Source organism: Anopheles maculipalpis, chromosome 3RL (genome assembly GCF_943734695.1).
Source record: "Anopheles maculipalpis chromosome 3RL, idAnoMacuDA_375_x, whole genome shotgun sequence".
NCBI lineage: Eukaryota > Metazoa > Arthropoda > Insecta > Diptera > Culicidae > Anopheles > Anopheles maculipalpis.
Genome location: NC_064872.1, coordinates 54,676,846 through 54,697,558, shown reverse-complemented (window position 1 = coordinate 54,697,558; position 20,713 = coordinate 54,676,846). Strand labels below are relative to the sequence as shown.

The 20,713-nt window shown below is 43.5% G+C and overlaps 2 protein-coding genes across 2 annotated transcripts in view; one reads left to right on the top strand and one right to left on the bottom strand.

Moving 5' to 3' along the window:
• LOC126563180 (selenoprotein F) overlaps window positions 1–20,713 on the bottom strand; it is an 805,869-nt gene that overhangs the window by 47,292 nt on the left and 737,864 nt on the right. The window lies entirely within an intron of this gene.
• The window catches only part of LOC126563603 (ankyrin repeat domain-containing protein SOWAHC), a 99,483-nt gene that overhangs the window by 67,605 nt on the left and 11,165 nt on the right, over window positions 1–20,713 (top strand). The window contains exons 7-10 of the mRNA XM_050220247.1: window positions 2,116–2,205; window positions 2,338–2,343; window positions 9,790–9,862; window positions 18,041–18,130. Coding sequence (XP_050076204.1) covers window positions 2,116–2,205; window positions 2,338–2,343; window positions 9,790–9,862; window positions 18,041–18,130 — 259 coding nt within the window. The remainder of the gene's footprint in view (window positions 1–2,115; window positions 2,206–2,337; window positions 2,344–9,789; window positions 9,863–18,040; window positions 18,131–20,713) is intronic.

The following is a 20,713-nucleotide window of genomic DNA, read 5'->3' as shown; positions in this document are numbered from 1 at the left end:
GGCTGGCTCTGTAGCAGTTCATTGCAAGAAGGCAAACCCATGCTTCGTATATGCAGAAGCCTCACTCGTTCAGTTGCCTTGTATGATCGCGAAGGATAGCACGCAAAGCGAAGCTATTTAACATTTTATATGTGCGCTGGAAGTGATTTTTATCGCGTCCCATAATTGCCATCATTATTGTTGTTATTGCTGCGGGTTGAGGTTCTTGAGCGAATTCGTTCTTTTCTCGAAAGCAAACCTCCGCCGTAACCTCCAACGACGCTGTAAATCGGTGCACAAAACGGGCACACCACCACTGCCTGTACTCTAGCATGACATTCTAATTTTGCTTAGCTACGTGATTCTAGATTACTTAATTGAATTTCATTTAAATACCGCATTTGCCTCATGTGCTAGGAAGAAACTGACCGACTAACATTTCATTTGAACTAATTTGCACTGCGTTTTGACATCATGTTAATCAAACACCTTCAAAATAAGTTTTCGATCATAATTAGCACCTCAACTGTTAGCAAAGAAAACTCTAAACTGAAACTACTTCAAGTAAAAAGTCAAGTGGAAGTAGATTTTTTTATCTATTCACGCAGAACACGTTCGTCACGTATGATATCATTGTTATTCGTGAGCTTTTGTCACGTCGAAGTCAAAGTCGTGCCCTAATGTTAGGCCTTGATTGAGAAACAATCATGCGTTCCGCGTTTTAAGTATCAGAACCGTTACGTTTAATTGTTTGATTGATTTTCCCATGAGCCATGTTCTTCGAGGCAAAATATATTTTACATTAAATCAGTTATTTCATTAACTTTTAAGATTTAGTTTACTTGAAGAGGTGGCTCATTTTATTTTTAATTTATCCTTTTTCATGTCATCCTTTTCTAATATTTCTGTTATGTGGTATTTGTGGAAGTTAAGGTTCTCAAATATCAAAATGTAAGTTGCACCACCAGTTGCCAACAGCTGTGTTGGTTGCGAAAACAAAATTATACCTCCGGCTATTTACGAGCTGGATGAGTTTTTGCCACAATTTATCCACTAATGTCGATAATTTATGCCGCCCATCCTACTGCATCTGCGGCATCGGTCTGCAAGCGTGGCCTCTCTTAATGCCGGATGCATCCGCTGGGGTTTGATCGCTGTTAGTTTGGTTAGATTTAACGGGAAGGAAGTGGTTTAGAATTTTGAAGTGAAAACATCTGTTGATCCACCTGTGTCGATAACAAGATCGTCTTATGATCAGTTTGGGCTGTGCTGCTATCGACTGTTGCAGCTCCATTCTCACTAGGAACACAACATGAGCCCTGGAAAAGGCTCCTTCATGCCAAACATGCCCTAGTTTAGCCAAACATTTTAGCTGATTCGCGGTGAAGGATTTATGACGTTCCGGCACGCTCGCATCATTCGCTAATAGTGGTGAAACATGTGCTAAAACTTTTGATTGATATTTGATAACACCTAACCGTGTAGATCTCGCTTCGCCGTTGCTGGATTTAATATGCAGTAAAGCAAAATCACACGCACAATTCATTCGCCTCCTGCTCTTGGGTTTTTGGGGCAACCGTTTGCACAGAACATGTGTTTCCGGCGTACAAACAAGTGTAACCATAATTGGTGTTTGGTAAATATACGAATTTATAATCGTCTCACACGTTTGAAGAAAGACCGCCGGTTTTTTTTTCCTGCATCGTTCATCCCGACCTGAGACTTACTTGGCACGGCACAAGCTACTTACACGCAAGTGTAGGATAATTTCAACACCGAACCGAACTGATCTTATACATTTTAATGACCCAGAAGCATCGGTCCGTCGCTATCGGAATTGTTACACATCTTTCCATCATCAACGTGGAAGCGTGAACGCGATGTATGGGCGTTTAGCTTGCGAGCGTGATACAGGTATCACGATCAAGCGCAACACTCTATGAGCTGATGCCCAGATCGTATCGAAATTGTAATGAAACACACAAACACTCTCTACATGTTTTTATCATTAAATTAATCTTATCATCATTCTCGTGCGTTTGTTGGGCTCATAAAATTTTTTTTCGACTTTTTTCCTATTGATTGTTTAGCATATTAACGGAATATTTTTATTTAATCCCACATTTAATCATACAGACCGCACTACACTGGGCAGCAAAGCACGGCAATGAAGACGTGGTGAAGCTGGTTGCCGGTAAACTGAAAGCTGATGTCAACGCCAGAACGGTATGTAGAACGTAATACAGTAGCCTGTAACTGCATGTAGCAGTATGTAGTTTCTAATGTTCCACTATGTTTTCTTTCATTTTATGTCCTTCCAATCCAACAATCCGGCCAACGATCTTTGGGTTGCATCAGAACGGGGTAAGTGATCAGCCGAAATTGTGTCGCGAGAGACTCCTTTACTCTACGATAAGCGACGAAGAACATTCATCAGCAATATTTAAATTTTATTGCCGTTCGGCTTCGGTACGAACGTGATAATCTATGCCGTGATCGAGAAGCAACGAGCAATTATGTTATGCTCAAAGTGAAATAGCTTTGGGTGGCTCTTGTCTTGTTTTGCCCCGTTTCATTTGCCAGAAGCCCAACCATTAAAGCAAGAAATAAAATGCGGTAGAGCTAGCCGTTAATTTGCTACTCTTCACCGTTGATGGGAGCGGATATCGGGAGAGCATCGGTTTTAAACGTTGAATGTCTGCTTTTTTTTCAGTGGCATTTTGTTTGATGAAGTTCGGAAGTATCTGCGTGTGTGTTTTGAATAGGTTGGAGGTGAAAAGAACGCGCAGCTAACGCCTTGTCGCAGTGGGCAGTTTGTTTTGTTTTTTTCTTCGTGAATTCCCTGCTTTTCGTAGGACATCTGGCAACAAGTAAGAAAGTTTGGAAGCAACAACGAAACAACAACCAAAAACAAGATAACTAGCACCGAAAAAGCTCTACCTCTTGTGCAGGAAAATGCTGCTACCCTAGCGCTAATTAGTTTTTATAATTTCATTAACGGAACTGTATAAAAGACATTTGCTTTAATTAGTCGAACGCTGCCCTCCAAGTATCGCTTTCTAGCGACACAGGGAAAACAAACAGAAAGCACGCGCAACCATGGATGGGGAACAACACGACAGAACAAAAAAGCCGATAAAAACAACGATCGCTTTAAATAGAGCAGGTTTCTGCTGCGCTATCGCTTTAGATGCCTCACCCTTCGTAGATAATTTCGGAACGAAAGGAAGCGTTTGCCTGGGAGCGAGGAAACAAAGATAAGCGCAACACACACTAAAAAGCAGGCCGCCATGGCCCCGCCATGTCCCTTCGAGGATCGGTCGGGCGGTGTTGATTTTAGGTTTTATTCTCTTGTCAAATCATAAACATTTGATATGCAGACGGAAGATCCTGCGCGTTCGATAACGTAAGCTTGATGAACTGGTTCGGGTCCGACCACAGCGGATACAGCAGGACTGACCGTCAGGAAATCAAAGCTTCCATTCATCAATCCGCCTACCGTTTGTTTGGGCGGACGACTATCGGTTTTATTTATATCCCTACGACGAAGGTTAATGATAAATCCCGCTCAACGTTGGGTATTTGTGTTGTGCTGTGGCCTGCATGTGTCCGTTGGTGGGCTAGAGCTTGTTGGTTTCTCCGTCATGTGACGATCGTAGCAAAGCATGATAAATTTAAACATTCAATGAAAAGTGACCGTTTGGTAGGAGACTGAAGCGTTCATTCACTCAAATGAACCAGTTTTACTAATTTTTCGAAATTATGAATATGTAAATAAATATGTGAAGAAACATCTAACCAGTGAATCAAAATATTTCTTCAACTATTCGTTAAAGGGTTACATTGATTCGCCAGCGCATAGGTTAGTGAACCGTTGTTTGTCTTGTCATAACTGAGCAGTGCAATAAGTTTGTAATGTTTCACACATAATGTTTCGCGCTAAATAATGGTTTCTTTTTTCGCTATTGTTTACACCATGCGTCCATGCCACCATCGTCTTGGCTGTTTATGATTGCCAGAGTGTACGGTATACGTTTACGGCAAAATACACCGGTCTGAACGCCGGTAGAGAAGAGGCACTTCCATGCAGATGGCACACCGGCGGACCCTTCTAGTGCGTGTGAGTGTAAAGCCTTCCAGTATATGTGCCATCGATGCCACCGGCTACCGTCGCGGAAAATGCAAACATACCCACATACACTTACACATACACATCATCTTAATTGTTTATGTGCGACTAATTTGAATGGCAGTGAAAAATTATGCATGCATATTAATATTTTTTTATTGCTCTGACTGCTATCCATTACGCGACGGCATCGGTGTGCCCCGGGGTCCAGTCTTGGACACGATGTTACACTAATATTTTGCCAGCCTAGCAGGTCTAGCTGTGTTGGCGCTAGAAAACGATTACGCAAACGTCCCCCCCCCCCCCCCCTCGGATCCACACGGAACAGACAGTTTATGTATGCATGTTAGCGACCACGGGCTACGGCACCTCGGTACGCGTCTACATTCAACGGCCGAAGATCAGCTGCATAGTATCGCATTCTAGCATTCTTTCTGTCTTCGCGGGAAACGCAAACCGCATGACCTTCGAATATGCATTTTGCATGTTTATGAAAGAACGTTTAACTGAACAACGCTGTGAAAGCAGCACCACTCCAGTGTGGGAGCAGTGCATCTTCCAGAGGTGAGGTCATGTAAACTATTGTTTATGTACTTATTGGTACTATCCACAAACGGATTTCGAACATACCGAGCAGCCGCTATGCCCAATGTACTGAAATACGCTCGCATAATGTTACTTTCCTTCAATGGTACGCCCTGGGCGACCGACCAGCATCAAATGTATGCTGTATGCTAAAGCGTTTTCGTACGGGATGGATAGAATTAAAAACTAATTTGTAGAATAAAATTGTTTAATTATTTGCCTCTATAGTGGAATCTTAATTTCGACATCCCGCATATCCCACGGTACACAGGTAAAGCTGCCAGAGTATGGATTTGCAATTTTTGTTCACAGTCCGTAGCCGTGCGCTTGGTCGGTGGTAAAGTCGTGACCAAATAATTCAATATCAATCTGATAGTAGCGATGGTTTACGGGCAGGCGGAGCCGATGATCGCATCGTCTCGGGCCTCACAGTATATGTCCTTTCGCTCGGGCTTACTGTTTGTATTTTTTCGCGCATTTTGACATCCACTTCGAAAAAAAAAAGGCAACGATCGTGTCCGGTAAAGCGAAGAAAGAAATAAATATAAACATGCAAAGCAGGCAGAGAGTGATCGTAGAACACAGCACAGGACGAGTAGCATAATTCGCTCAGTCGGTTCAGCAGCAGGTACCCAATCGAAGGACAATTTCATTTTATCGTTTGCTTTCAGAAACGCCCCCGATTGGGGTAAGCTTCATGAGACTACTAGGCGCATTCCGTTTGGCAGTTTCCCATCCAGATCTGGTTGACGGAGAATCCTTCAGGGTTCCGGCTGACTGGAACTGCGCCAGCCCACAACCAACAAAGGACAAAAACGTAAACCGCGTTGGTAGCATGCTACTATTTTACCTACCACAAAGTTTCATAACTGTGTAGCTCCCATGTGCAGCACGATTCTTTTTTTTCTCCCGGTGCTGTCTCATAACGTACTCTCTGTCGAACGTGTGTTCCAAAAAACCGCCCCGCGAGCCTGACCCTACTACGCTACAGTTCATTGTTGGTTTACATTTTACATGATTGCCACACACGAACAAAACAAGCAAGCAAACGGTACTACACACATCCAACAGTTGTGTGGTGAGGTTAACGCCAAAAGCCCGTGGGCTGAAAATGGCAAGGAGGTTCAATTCTTTTTTTTTCACTTTCCATTGGCCTCTCTGCTCTGCGACGTTTGTTGTGTCATCGATGGAAACGTGCCTACAGTAAATCGGGTTTTTTTTTGGGGACATCCTGGAGGAATGCAAACCTGCCAGAGGCAATATTATTCAATTACCTTTTTGGCAAGTGGTTGATGCAAACGAAAAGATTATTTAGTTTATTTTCTATCTACTACTATATGAAGCAAAAATGGCTGCTTGTAAAATACGAACCTTCTAATTATCTTTATTGATCCTGCAATAAGCTTCTCCGATAGTAATTATTCTTTAACTGTTCTCATTCAATTACCAGCATTGCAATATGTCCAAATGTACACCATGCCAAACACGGAGACAATTTCATATTAAACATTGTACTGTACGACACTCTCTATCCGCCGAGCGTTGCTTTCTCGTGTTGGTGTTGTTTGCTGAGTAAACCAATCTGTTCCCAAGCACAAGTAAAGGTAAACACGCTACGCAATCGAACCGGCCAAGCTTTTCCTCCTGCAAATGGAGTTGGTATGGTAGTAGCGAACCTGTTTTACGACCAGCACTCATCAAAGGCGCTCGCTCATGTCGTAAAAGTGAAGCTTTTTGATTGGAAATTTTCATTTCCCATTTTGTCACTTGATACTTGATTCTGCTCGGTAACCCCATTCCCCCCCCCCCCCCGCCCCCTCCGTAAGCATCCGGTTGTGTACACTACAATGCAAATAGTGTTGTGGGTGATACATACATACATAAAATATTTCATTTATTATAACGGAAAGCCTGGCTCGTTCCCTTTAGCCGCCCCTCGCGGGTTGTGCAGTGAGAGTGAATCGAAATGAAAGTAGTTGCGAGGGTTAAAAGGACCCGGGAACGGAATCCTCATGTAAATCTACGGTTAGATGAATTTGTTTGCCAACATCCAACAAGAACAGCCATCATCACGGACTGACGCTGGCCGGTGTTTGCTCCACGGCAGAAGCTGGGTAGTTTGCTTCTCTACGATGGTGTTCGGTGGTTGGCGATGGTGAAAATAGTGCTGCGTTCGAGGGTGGAGAAAAGTGCGCCAGGATCACTCTATCTTCATGATTCTGCACGAAGGTGTATGTATGGGTTGGTATGTGACATAAAGGGAGCATTGGAGGTTAGGTGAAAGTGTTGGGTCAAATCAAAAAGGCCAACGATCACAAAAAGGGAGCGACTCGGACCAGACCAGGAAGGCAAGCGGTCGGTTGTTTACGCGGACGCTGGTAAACATGTCTGCTGATGAAAATGGTTCGAAGAAAAGGTGAGAGAAAGTCCTGTTGTATGCATGTCTTCACATACGGCAAATGTTCCCAACCGATGTGCGAAGGGCACGGTCAGCGTGGGAGCGGCCGGAAGCCGGATGGAAACATTCGGAAAAGCGATTCAATTGATGTTGGAGTTTATTTATTTATGTTTGTAGAGCATTCCGAACGTGCCGACCGACGGAGGTGCCGCGTTGCGGTTCACTGCAGTTCACTGACCAACCGGTTTGATGAATAATCTGTTTAGATAAATCTACTAAACCCGATAGGTGTACGAAGGAGATTCCTCAAACCCTTGCAGTGAACGGAAGAGTCTCTCGGCTTCGAGGCGAGACTATGGTCATGACGGTTGGCACATTAATGTGCTGTTTCCGTACGGAGAGTCAAAGAGCGAATGCGTGGGTAGAACTGGCATCGCCTACCGAACCGCAAAAACCGTCGTCCTCATCTTTTAATGATAATGGCAAGATCTTGAACCAAGGCCTCCGGATGGCGAGCTCACCAAGACATAATGGTTTCTTCTTTGTGGAACTACAGGACTCTGAGATCGGACGTGGAAAACGGTCTTCTTGATGCCTGAGAACGGATTGGGCTCGATTGCTTCGACACGTAAACCGGTGTATTATGTATCGGTATCGGTTTTCCGCAATCTTGTCCGGGCCCGAAACTGCAAGCCTGTACTGGGTCGGAACATGTGGACATGACCGGACCGGGCAATCGATTTGAAATTTAAGATTTCATTATAATTTAACCCAAGACATTGCCGCTAATTGCTGTACAATGTTAGATGTATCATTTTTCATTCGATTGTCCGAACCGAGGACAATGTTTTTACTAATGGTTTGAGTGGCTTTCTAGTAGAGGGCTTTCTGTACTATAGTGTACGTATTTGGAGCTTATTCATACTGTCAATCTGTTTTTGAAACAATTTTTAACTAATTTCTAATTTGTTTTCAAGACAATCGGTTATAACAGTATAGGAGGAAAATGGGAAACACGAAGAAAGAGAATAAATTGCCAATATATTTTCACACCGCATTAACCTCCATAATGCGTCTTATTGAATATGGATTCAACCGCCCGTATGCGACACTTTTGCTCAGAAAAGATCAATAAATCCGTAACACATCCTGAACCGTTTGCACAACGCAACGCCCAATATCGTGGTCGATGTCACAACGAAACGAATTTAAAGAAAATCTACAAATCCATATCATCACACACATGTGCCCGGCCGTCATTGTGCAATAAAGCTTCCTCTTCGCTAACGCTGTGTGAAAATGTGTTTCCGAAATGTTTCAATAGCTCCACGTTGATTGGAACAAGGATTGCAAGCGTACCGCACGCACCCTTTCATCCGTTGGAACCTACACGGCCGACCCCTTTTCTTGCTTGCGTGCTGTACCCATTTTTAAAGTTTTTAATTTCGTACCATGGCAGCAGCGGCAGCCAATCTTCGGTCACCCAGCCGTCACCAGAAACAGGCAACAGGATCCGGCCGGGTGAGAAAATACCGACGCGTTCCGAAATTAAAATGGAATAAAATGATAAAGTAACCAACAGGAAAAAAACACACACACACACAGGACCACGCGAGCGCGAAAAACGACAAGCACGGAGCACTCGAGAAAAGGGGTTAGAGAGAACAACACCGTTTTCGAGCGGAAATATGAAAAAATACACCAAGCGAAATTGAGCAGTTCCAAAACCAAAGGGTCGTGAAAAAAAAAAACGGAAAAAACGGAGATCAGTTCCGCTTATCAAAGGATACGTGACAACATTATAAACATTTGATGCATATGTTGATGTTTACAGCGGATGCGAAACGAAGCAAAACGACGGGTGCTGAATATGACGACGGTGTTGTGTGTATTGAACTTTTCCTTCCTGATTCTGATGGCGCACTATCCGCGTGATGGTGATTTTTTTATATTTATTTTATTGCTACCACCACTTCTTCTACGATCGATTTAACCGTGGTAATTCACGTGAAAGTTTTCCCTGTTAACTGCTGTCTCTAGAACGGCAAATGGCAGTCCGACAGGAACATGATCCGGAGTGGCAGTGTGTCCTGCATCCTGCATCCGGGACACCGCATTCACTTGCCAGAAAATGTGCCTGTCTATGGAATATAACCGGAATCCATCAGGAGTGGTGCATGTTTTTATGCAGACTTTTATTGTTAGGTTTTTGCTCTTCCAAAGCTTCGTGTATTTTTGTCTACCACACACCCCCTTTCGGGCGAGTGCTTTGCCGGTGGTTGGAATAATAATTATGCTTTTTGTTGCTCGACGTTGCTCAACACAATCAGCGTTGCGCTCAGCATAAATTGGGCCTGTGTGAAATTCGCCGGAGCAACTTTTGTCATCTGTCAGTCAAAGTTTCCAAAAGTACCCCCCCTCTGTCTCGTTGACAAATCCTGCGCTAGGGTTGTTAATTCAAAACTGCAAACTTAATCTTTAAAGTGTCGCTCATCGTACCCACCGTACCTACCGAACCTCGAACCTGCAACGGTTCCGCGTCGGTTGTGTGTTTCGTAGGTTTCATGGTTATCAGAGCGGTGTAACAAATCAATTACACCGGCCTGGCCTGGGATGCGCTTGGCGGTGTGAGATCAATTTAACTCTAATTATATCGTTCTAATTTCAATTTCCTCTCTACGGTGTATTTTATTTTCAGGGGTACACGGCTCTTCACATTGCCACTCAGTTCGGACGGAACGACATTTTTGAGCTTCTGTGCAACGTTTACAGTAAGTAGGGATGACGTTTACTGCATAATTATTTCGGTGGTTACTATCGTCACGTATGCATTAAGAAATTAGATTAGATTCTGGCGAATCCCTTTAATATTCACATCACTGTCCATCGTCTCTTGTACTAGCTTTTTGAGTGCAGGCAAAATATTGCAGCATTATCAATTGATTAGAATCAACTATGGCCGAAACAGTCGACTGCAATTGAAGATATGTTTATAAAACTATACCTTAACTATCGTAGGATAAGGCATGTCCCGCCAACCTTTCCTTACTTCGGACGTTCTTACTTTGGCGTTTGTACGTGGCCACAATCAGGCATATTAGTATTTTCTGTTCCAGAAGGTAGCACTCGATAACCATACTGGTATCAGTGGTGCTGGCCATATGCATGGGACAGTTGTGTCCCGAAAACTGGTAAGCCGCTACCAATCAATAGAAAGGGGATACTAATGTTGCGGACACTAGTTGAAATAGTAGATTGATCCTAGGAGATATCCTGCAATGCTACCGCTTTCCCATTACATTTTTTATATCGTAATGACGGCCAGGCCGTATACCTTAAAATCTAATCTTATATCTAGCTTAACAATTAATTAAATTTATATCCTATTTGGGGGCCGGTCCGGTGGTGTATGGTGGTGGTGTCGATGCCTGGCATGACCTTAGAGGTCGTTAAGCCAAGAAGAAGATATCCTATTTGGAAGGTAGACATTTTCTTCTCCCTCAATTCAAGTGCACCTTATCCCGGGTGAGCTCGGTTGTGGATGTTGTTACTGCCAGGTATGGTTCCAAAATTGTCCTCTCTATGTCTGCTAAGGGATTGGCGCCTCTTTGGAGTATCGTGCCATGGAGACTAACAACTGGCCCCCAAGAAAACCCCCTTTGTTGTGGATATTCCTTGGTGTTCACCACACCATAGTTGCCAGCATTTGGATGTTATGGCTGGCGGTCCCACCATCGGCAGAACGCACGTGTCCGAAAGCCTCTACAACTTTGTGAAGCTACAGTACCATCTAACTCACGCATTCCGCCAACATTAAAGCCGCCAGTCACAAATACACGTCATCCAAACCTAATTCAATTGGTTTAGTAATCAAATGTTGTCGCTGGCGACCCTGACGCCAACAAACTTACGTTTTGAGCCGACAGCCACAATAACCTTGTAAGTTTACTGCAGAAACAATACCAGAAATTCCGCCATCGACAAGGTCGCCAGTTACGACCTCATATCTCCTAAACCAACTTTTATCGATTCTGGGGCCCAAATAGCGACCGGCCATCTCTTTGGCGAAGTCAACCAGAATCCGCGCATATTCGTAGTCCTTCTGTCGCAGGCTATCGCGCATCGGCACCGCCGGAGACCTTCCTGATGCCCGAACGGCTGCTAAGAGTTCGGGTCTAACCGCATCGTACTCCACACATGACCAGAGGATGTGGTCAATGTCGTGATATGCGTTGTTACAGCTACAAACCTTGGAGTCGGCGCTACCTAAACGTTGAAGATGTGCATTCATCGCATAATGGTTCGACATAAGTCTCGACATCATGCAAATAAACGCACCGGGACCCCGTGCAACCAGGACCGCAGGAAAACCTGTGAGGAGATGGAGTGCAGGAACCTCCCGAGTTCGTGTTCATCCCACATGCTCTGTCAGCGGGCCATGCACAGTTGTTGTGGGGTGCGAAGAAACTCGTGAGGGGGAATCGACCTCTCAACAATGCTGCCATCGGGGGCACCTCGTTTGGCCGAGACGTCTGCTTTTTCATTGTCGGAGATCCCGCAAGGAGCAGGCAGCCATGTAAGCGATATTCTGAAAGCTTTATTGAACAAAGAGCTTAGAATATTCAGTATTTTTTGTATAAAGTAATCAGAGCTCTTTAATGCATCGACCGATTTCAGTTGTTCGACAGTGCTGAGGCTATCAGTAAATATAAAATACTGCTCCGGAGGGTTCGCGCTTATAATGAGCAGTGCATAAAAAATAGCAGCCAGCTCAGCTACATACATATAGAGCATGTATATAGAGTATATAGAGCATGGCTGTCCAAGCTTGTGGAAGGCTTCGGTGCATGTCCTAAATACACCGAAGCCCGTGCCCGCCTCCGAAGAGGATCCGTCTCTGTAGTACTATTGAGGATTTGGATGACCATTCTTATCCACAAAAATGCAGGGAACTGTCCTCCAGCGCCGATCATTGGGAATTTTCTTCATGTCCTCTCGCATGGAGGTGTCGACTACTAAAAGGGAATTGTAGGACTCTGGTAAAGTAGCGCGGTTTATTGCTTTAGTGTTACTAGGGTTTGTCTGGAGAGATACAAAATCGTGATATTATTTCATGATTTTGCATTCCGTTTACTTTTGTTGAATCATGATTTGAGCTTAAATTGTATACAACGGTAATTTTCGTCCTTCTCAAACGGGACTTATCATCATCATTTTGTTGGGATTTTGTCAGATGGGACTTATCATCATCATTTCGTCAAAAGACATTAAAGCAATTAGTTGTGGCTTCATAGTCTTGGCTTCATCAAGGGGTCAAAGCATTCGTCTTAACTGTGAAGTGTGATTTATAGTACAGGACAATATGGACTTTATTCTAGAAAACTCATCCTTCATGTCAAAGCCGAAGTCAACCGTAGGATAATCACTGCTGTTTAAACGAGACGCGGCTTCTTTAGCTTTTTCTGTGTAGCTTATTTTATTGGTAAGCCCTTAGAAATAAAACCAAAACCAAAATATGAGTCCGCTGTTCGCGCGCGCTTGTATTAGATTTTTTCCAATATTTATCCGCTCGTGATTGGTTTTCGACTGACTCGATCGTTCACTAGATGATCCCGGGGCAGGCTCGTCCTGCCCTTTTCTGATCCTTCTTATCTGTCCTTTTCTTCTTGGCCCCTCTCAAATGACAGGGCGTTGGGAACCTTATAAAGTTTCAAACAATTGCGATTGAGCGTCTAAAAGAGTTTGCGACGAATACACTTTTGATGTTACTGATTTCAGCAGTGACTAATAAATTTGTCCTGGACAAAACACAAGCAATGGAGGAATTTATCAAATCGTTCCGTAGCCAAAACGGAGCAAAACTCAGTTGAAATAATATATTTTATAGTCATCAATGACTGTCTGGAAGGTTGCAAATTAGCAATTTTTTTGAAGAATGCTTCGTATTTGCAGGATTGGAGAAGTTATCCTTACGACTTGTCTCTAATTTGATAATACCAATAACAATGTTTTTAACATAATAAGCAATCGTTTTTGATTATCATTAGTTTGTGCCATATGTTTAATGTTTGATCGTTACTTTTTGGTTCTTATCAGCATTTTCTCATACTCTTCGTTGAATTGATTTCTTAAAGTGTATCTCATCACACATTCACCAGCTTTTGTTACTAGTGTTGACATTGATGATTTCTTTTCCAAATAATTGAATCAAAACCCCCTTTCCATCCCACCAAGTCCGAATCTGTCACCGAGAAAAACATAAAAGTACCGCCTTTCACTCTAAAGCGGCATTTATGAAACGGGCGAGACGAAAGTGAGAACGATCGATAAATCATTCTTATTTGACTACGCAAGGGTAAACAGAGTGAAAATGTCGCATTGGTATGACAGACAGGCTCTTGAAGCATGGCGTGACCCATGAATGAACGGACAATTTTGATGCTTCGGAAAATGTTTAATACGACAGGCGATCGTCGTGATCGTTCTCGCCGAAAAAAGTGGATCGGTAGCCGACCGGAGGCACCATAAGAAAGAAGAGAATCAATACCATTCATCTTGGGGAAGTGGAATATGTAAAACACTTTCCGGATTGAATGAGTTTTGGATGGTATAAAGCATGATGATGATGATTGCTATACGCATAGAATCATGTATCGTGACCAACTGGTTTGTATACATTGTTGGCTATGAACTACCTGGTGGTTCCTTAGCGTGATCCTCGACTAGTGCGATGGTTCGATTGTCTTGAAGGCTATCAATTTTCTAGCGGAAAGCTCAAACGGCACAGCGGAGCAACAAGCCCTTCATCCGCCTACACCCTTTCCCAGGTGCAGGAAGGCCACACCAAACCGTCAAATTACCAAATCGTGCGGTCGCGCACCCAATTTCTTCTCCATGTCGTTTGTCATTCGGTCTTTCATCACTCACCGTTCCTACTACACCCGCCCATGGACGGCGTTTCGACGATGCCCGAAGAACTCTTGCTTCACTCTTTACACTCCAGTTTAAAAAAATCTACGAAAAAGAGAGCGAGAATAAAAAAATCCGTCAATAGAAACACAATGCCGCGTCGAACGCGGCGTAAAGGTTCCACCTAACCGCAGATGATAAGGAAAATAAATTGATCGATAACTTTTGATTGACAGACGATAACACCAAAACCGCGCGCCGTTCACATCCACAAATTGCGCTTTCGGCTTCAGCAGGGACGGCCGCTACATTGTCGCGGCAATCTGATTTCCTTTCGCGCTGGGTTGGTCTAAACGTTTTCGGACGAACCAGTTGCCTTTTCCTCCTAATTAGCTCAACACAGAACCGAGAGAACGCACTGCCGCGTCCGGTCAGTGTGCTGCGAAAGACAAAAAAAAAGCACACACGCGGCAGAAGTGTCTAATCGCTTCAACCCTAACGTATGCTTCATCTTTCGCGTTACCCACGTGCTCTCCGCGCTTTACAATGGGCCTGGAACCTGGACAGACGGACAGACAGCTTTGACAGATCGCGTCGGTGTCGCGGCATCGCAGGCTCACCGCTACCCTGCGCAGATTCGCGGGGTGCGATCTAATGAAGCGTTGAGTCACAAATTTATCATCAATTGATATTATCATCGGCAAACGGAAGGAATGGGAAGCGTTTGGCTGCGGTCCATTGCCGCCCAGCCAGAGGGATGGAGTGAAATTATCTTTCAAAAATCTCCCAAATTGTTTGGTTCCCGAGTGAACACACCGAGCAAAGCCAGAAATTGGAGATGATCCGGTTCGGACAATGTTGTTGGATAGGTGCTGGTTAATTATTTTTGGCTTAGGTTGATGAATTAATTAGCGCCCAATGGAGATGGATCTGTCAGCTTCAATTCCAAACGTCAACTGTTGATGCCCGGATGTTCGGTCTCAGCATACTCTAAATGATGTGTGGTCGAACCTTCGTGTGGTGTACTACAGTATTGAATGATGTCAATGCTGGAGTGTACACGAATACCGTATTCTTAATGTAAAATTGTTTAATAATTCTCATATCCAATAAATTGCTTTATTACCTTGAGGCATTAGTAGATGATAGAATTCATACGAGTTCGAGTGGGAGACGACTTTGATGAGTGGTCAACGGTCATCAAACACTTAGGACTCTTGAACGATCGCAAGATGCTGTTTCGCGAACAGGATCAGAGCATTTTGAACGAGGGTCACATACTCACTAGCAGCCTGCGCTTTTCTTGGATCTTGTCCAGAAACTCACTAGGGTAAAGAACAAATTATGCTGAATCAGATGTTGTGAATGATTTTGAACGTATCTAGAGACGTTCATAAGATTTGTGGAGCTGTATGAAAGAGCAGAAATAAATGTGCTGCACAGGGAGATATGCATGAACTAAACACACGACATAAATAAATTTAATAAGAGATGATTAGCTCAGCAAATCTAGTCTTTTTTTTCCTATGTGATGCATTCTTAGCTTAAAGTTTACTATAAAAAGATTGTTTTCTTTGTACCACGAAGTACACGATTTTTACTGTTGTTCTCATGAAAGCAGTCACAAAAGTCTGGATTAAAGTATTTCTTGTTTGGCCATTTATGTTGATCGTCAGGACATGTAGGCCATCTAATCGCTTACGAGATTTACTACCATCACGTACAGTACTGGACAAAATAATTCATACGCTTTAACTATTCTTTCTACAAGCTCAATATTATCTTCAATGTAATAGTTACAACAATGCTATCTTTAAGAAAGTATTTGCCCTCTTATCAAGCAATAATGTTGTAGAAGTGAAGTTATTAGAATTACGCATGACTTTCTAAATATATGCTATCTTTCAGGAAAGGATGCGGATCGGCATGGACAAAATAAATCATACACCAGATTTTTAATTCACAAGTTATGTGCATATCAAATATCTCCTTTTGGTATTATTTGGTATGATCACCCTTTGCCTTCAGCACCGCTTCCAATGGACGGGGCATACTTTCAAAGAGAGTCCGTAGATATTCTGGATCAATTTTCTCCCACGCTGTTTTCAAAACATCAAAATAGTCGTCTTGGTTGGAGATCGATGTTTTGTCCAACTTTATCGTCCAAATAACACCACAAATTCTCTATCGGATTCAAGTCGGGAGATTGGGGTGGCCATTCGAGCGCCTTAATTCGGTTAGATTTGAAGAACGCAGTTTTTTTTTTTTTGGACGTATGTTTGGGGTCGTTGTTTTGTTGAAAAATGTAATTTGTTTCTAGGCCAGTATTCAATAGTGAAACCTCCAAATTTTCATTCAACAAGTTAATATACACATCTGCGGTCATAATCCCCTTGATATTCACCAAACTTCCGACTCCCAAACGATCTCCAAACCATAATGTTTCCCCCTCCATGCTTTACCGTCTTCTGAATGTATAGTTCCTTAAGTTTTGTCCAAACAGCTCATACTTGCTCTTTTCGCTCCACAAAACGCTTTTCCAAAGTCTATGAACATCCCGGCATACTTGTTGGCCAATTCCCATCTCTTCCGTTTGTTTTGCACGCTTATGAAAGGGCGCTTCGATGCCAAACAACTTTTCAAACCACCCTCGTTGAGGCGCCGGCGTATAGTACGACGATCGACATCCAGATTCATCGTTTCCTCTATTTCCCTGGAAGACAACTTAGGGTTTTGCTTCGCCATCCGAATTATTCTCGCATCATCACGACGGGTCGTTACGCGATGACGTTCTTGTCCAGATAAGTTGCGCACAATTCCAAAGGTTTCGTGTTTTTTTCCAGATATGTAGCACAGCTCCAATAGAAATCGAATACTATTCAGCAATTTTCCGGAAAGCAATTCCTTTGTTGCGATCGCTTATAACCAGATTTCTCACATTGAGCGAAATTTGTTTTCCTGACATTTTACACTTTTCACATCACGGAATATTTTGATCCACTATCTTTTCAGTAAAAGAACTGTCAAAAAAGCCACAGGGCTGCTAGTTTTACAGTGCTGCCAGAACGTTAGTTAATTATCACGGCAAGAAAAAGTGTTTTTGTTAGCGTATGATTTGTTTTGTCCATGCTTAAAAACCAACTGTTGGCTATAAGAACTTCTTGTATGCATATAAAGCTATTTTTAATATTTTTCTCTGCAACACTTAAAACTTTAATGAAATTACTATAATTCTTCCGAATAAAACATGGTTTTTATCTGAAGAAATAAAGAAAATACTCCTCAAAGTGCATTTTTACTTTGCGCGTATGATATATTTTTTCCAGTACTGTAGTTGAACGATGGGGTGGCTCAGTGGTAAAGCCGACAGCTGCGGCGGTCTTCACACGGCAGGACCGGGATTCAAATCCTATCCGTACCTCCACAGTGAGGACTGACTGATGATCCAACTACGTGGTATCGGCAAGTCTAGTAAGCCATTCGATAGCCGGCGTGATTTTAGAAAAAACTAGTACTCAAACCGAGAGTATCCGTATGACTCGTCCTGTTGTGGTGCATGTCACAAAGCTTATTTTTTTTTTTTTTTTTTTTTTTTTTGGTGCATTAGAACAAGATGCTCAACCGAGCACACCCGGGATAAGGTGCCCTTTCACAGCTCGGAGAAGGAAATGTCTCCCAGCAAAGAGGAAAGGAGTATACTAATTTTAAGTTTATTGTAAGCAATACGGCCTGGCCGTCCCTCATGAATAAAAAAAAAAAAAAAAAAAACAAGATGCTAGTCGATACACACCAGTACCAATCTCGTAGTCATCCTTTTTAAATCGTCTTATAACAATGCAACCTGAATCTGCTGCTTCCCTTCTTCTTGGCCTAACATCTCCGTAGGTCATGTCGGCAATGAACGTAATTTTCTTTTTATTTTAAGTCATAAGCGAATCATACTTGATAAACATGGGTCGTTTCTAATATTCAATAAAGGTTTTATAAAATGTATCACTAATCACGCTTTGCTCACCACCTTCTCTCCTTCTCTCCTGCAGAGGCCGACCGTGACCTGCTCGACTGGAGCGGCAAGAAGGCACTGGAGTACCAGAAACAGATGACCAGCGTGTCCGATTCGACATTCAGCAGTGAGTATGAACGCAAAGTGTCTAAGCATGAGAAATTCTTCACCCTACCCTCGAAGACACTGTCGCCGCTGGCCCGCGGTGGTACCTTCATGCGTCGCAAGCGCCGCCAGCGGCCCGCCACCACGGACCAAATGAGCCTGCGAAATTTTGTAGAAAGTTTCCCCCATCCGCCGGCCGGACCGCGTGCACCGTCGGTGGGACGCGCGGCCGACAGCAATAACAACAGTACCGGCAACAGACAGCCCGACACCATTAGTATTACCTCGCAAACTAAACCCAACAGTAACGCTGCTAACGCTGCTTCACCAAAGCCGATCCCTTCACCATTGCTGACCCGGCGCAACCGGTCGAATCAGAGCTTCTTCCGAAAGAAGCGTAACCCGACCAATGTCGTTTAACAGCCGCTACCTTTGGCCTTACTAACCATAAATTCTCTTGTACTTTTGAGTATTTTGCCATCTTCACGGCGTGATCGATTTTCGGTTCGTTTCGGGAGGTTTTTGTTTCGTATTGTAGTGCAATTTGACCGGCGCGTGTGATCAAGCTCTAGGTTCCATATCGCTGCATGCTGTCCCCTATCGCTGTTTATCACCTTCTTTTTTTATATTTATCTAAATAATAAAGTTTTAATTGCATGCCACTTACTTACTCTTTCGTTCAATTGGTTTTTTTACGAGCCTTGTTTAATTTCTTTCGCTACTACTACTTTACTACCTCCATTTAATTATTTTTTTCTCATCATTTTCTTCCACCTTATCTCACACCATTGTTTTGACTTTCACTTTAATACCCAATCGTCGGTCACCACCAGCGTCACTTCATCAGACACACCATCTAGGGAAGGATCAGCTGTTCATCTTGGCCTGTCGTGTTTTTATCATTGCGATCTCTTCCCTGTTGGCGAGCTCGCTTGTCCGACTGCGTCCGGGTCAGGATGCACTTTTCTCGCGTAACATTGCATGCACGTCGACGGGCCGATGTGCATGATGGCCGGCGTACACGCATCATGCAGCGGGTCTTATCATTTTTTAATTAAAATCGTTCCATGAACCGAAAACGCAAGACGCATAGAACAGTAAAGAAGCGAATGCCCCGGAACCTAGCTTCTGCTAGACGCTTGCCTCGCCATATTGGGTGGCAGTTTAATTGCATTCTAGCGTTTTGTGTTGCTGGCAGTAAACAAGCGTCGAGAGATGCAAGAGGTTTACCGGGTGCAACCATTAACCGAAAGCGGGCAGCGAAACAACTGAACAACAATGTTCTTAATTCATTTTTTATCACCTTATTGCAAGGTACCGCACGTCGCGTGGAAATCGGGCTCCCGCCCCTCCCTTGTTTGTTACCATCTGATCATATTCCCCCGTTTAGCTTCGTTTTATTCAAGCGCATGAAATGACCAGTGAAAAGGGCACTTAAAATATGCATACTAAGCAGCTGCACTATCGCGATGATAACGTTTTTACGCGCACACACAATCATGCCCATCATCTTCTTACTGCACGGCTGTTTGTTGCACGAGTTGCGCGCACTTTAGCGAAAGTTTACGTTGTATGAAAACGTAAGAAGGCCCCATTTTCGCAAATTTGTATCGACCATAAAACGCTACCGGTCTGTTGGTTGGATGGATGGGTATGGTTCGGATGAAACGTTCCATAAAACGGTGTACACATTGCGTCACGTCGTTACTCTCAATTATTGGCCTGCTTTACTTCGCAGTTCAGTAGCCTTTTGCGGTCGATTTCGGGAACCACTTAATCGAGCTGTTAACTCGATTAAATATTTTGTTCTTAGCTTGTGGTTCCGATCCCGATTCCCAGTTTTGCCGTGCCTTTGTGCGATTAATGGTTTTATTGCATTGCAAGGAAAGCTTTAATGCTGTCATTATGTACAAAATGTTTGCAGCATTTGCTTGTGCTCATTTCACTTTTATTTTGATGTGTTTATTCATTCAACTTATGATTTCCTTCTCGCCTTTGCACACTGCCTTCACTTCACGCTGCCGAGAGCGCACCTTCAGCAATCGAATTTAATCCCTGCAGCAAGTACATATGCTAACTATTGCCTTACAACGCTTAATCCCCCTACATTCGATACATTGGTCGTTACACATCAGGTTGCAGCAACGGGGGCCAACAGGGCGAGAACACACAAAAAATCTAAATCCTTTCCAGGTTCGCGGGCATCATCAGGCACGCACGCCATGGAACATGGATGGCGGACGTCAGTAATGTTTAATTAAAATTCATACGCCTCTTCTCTATTTTCTCTCCTATTTGCATTCTAATCACCTTTGCGCCAACAAACGCTCAACGATCTTGCCAACCTTATCAACTTCACCCCACGCATACCTTTGTGCTTCGTTGCGAACAACGATCATATTACCTCTGGCGGTACGTTTTGCGCCCGATACACACATCATGACACGCGTCTATTGCCTTCTTTCGTCCACAAACACACGTATCATCTACAACAACGACGTGTGTAATCCGCGGGATGCGTGCGTGTGTGGCACTTCCGGAAACCGGCACTACCGTTCCACCCGTCGGGGGTCATCGGGAAACAATTCCTTGCCTTATCCGCGTA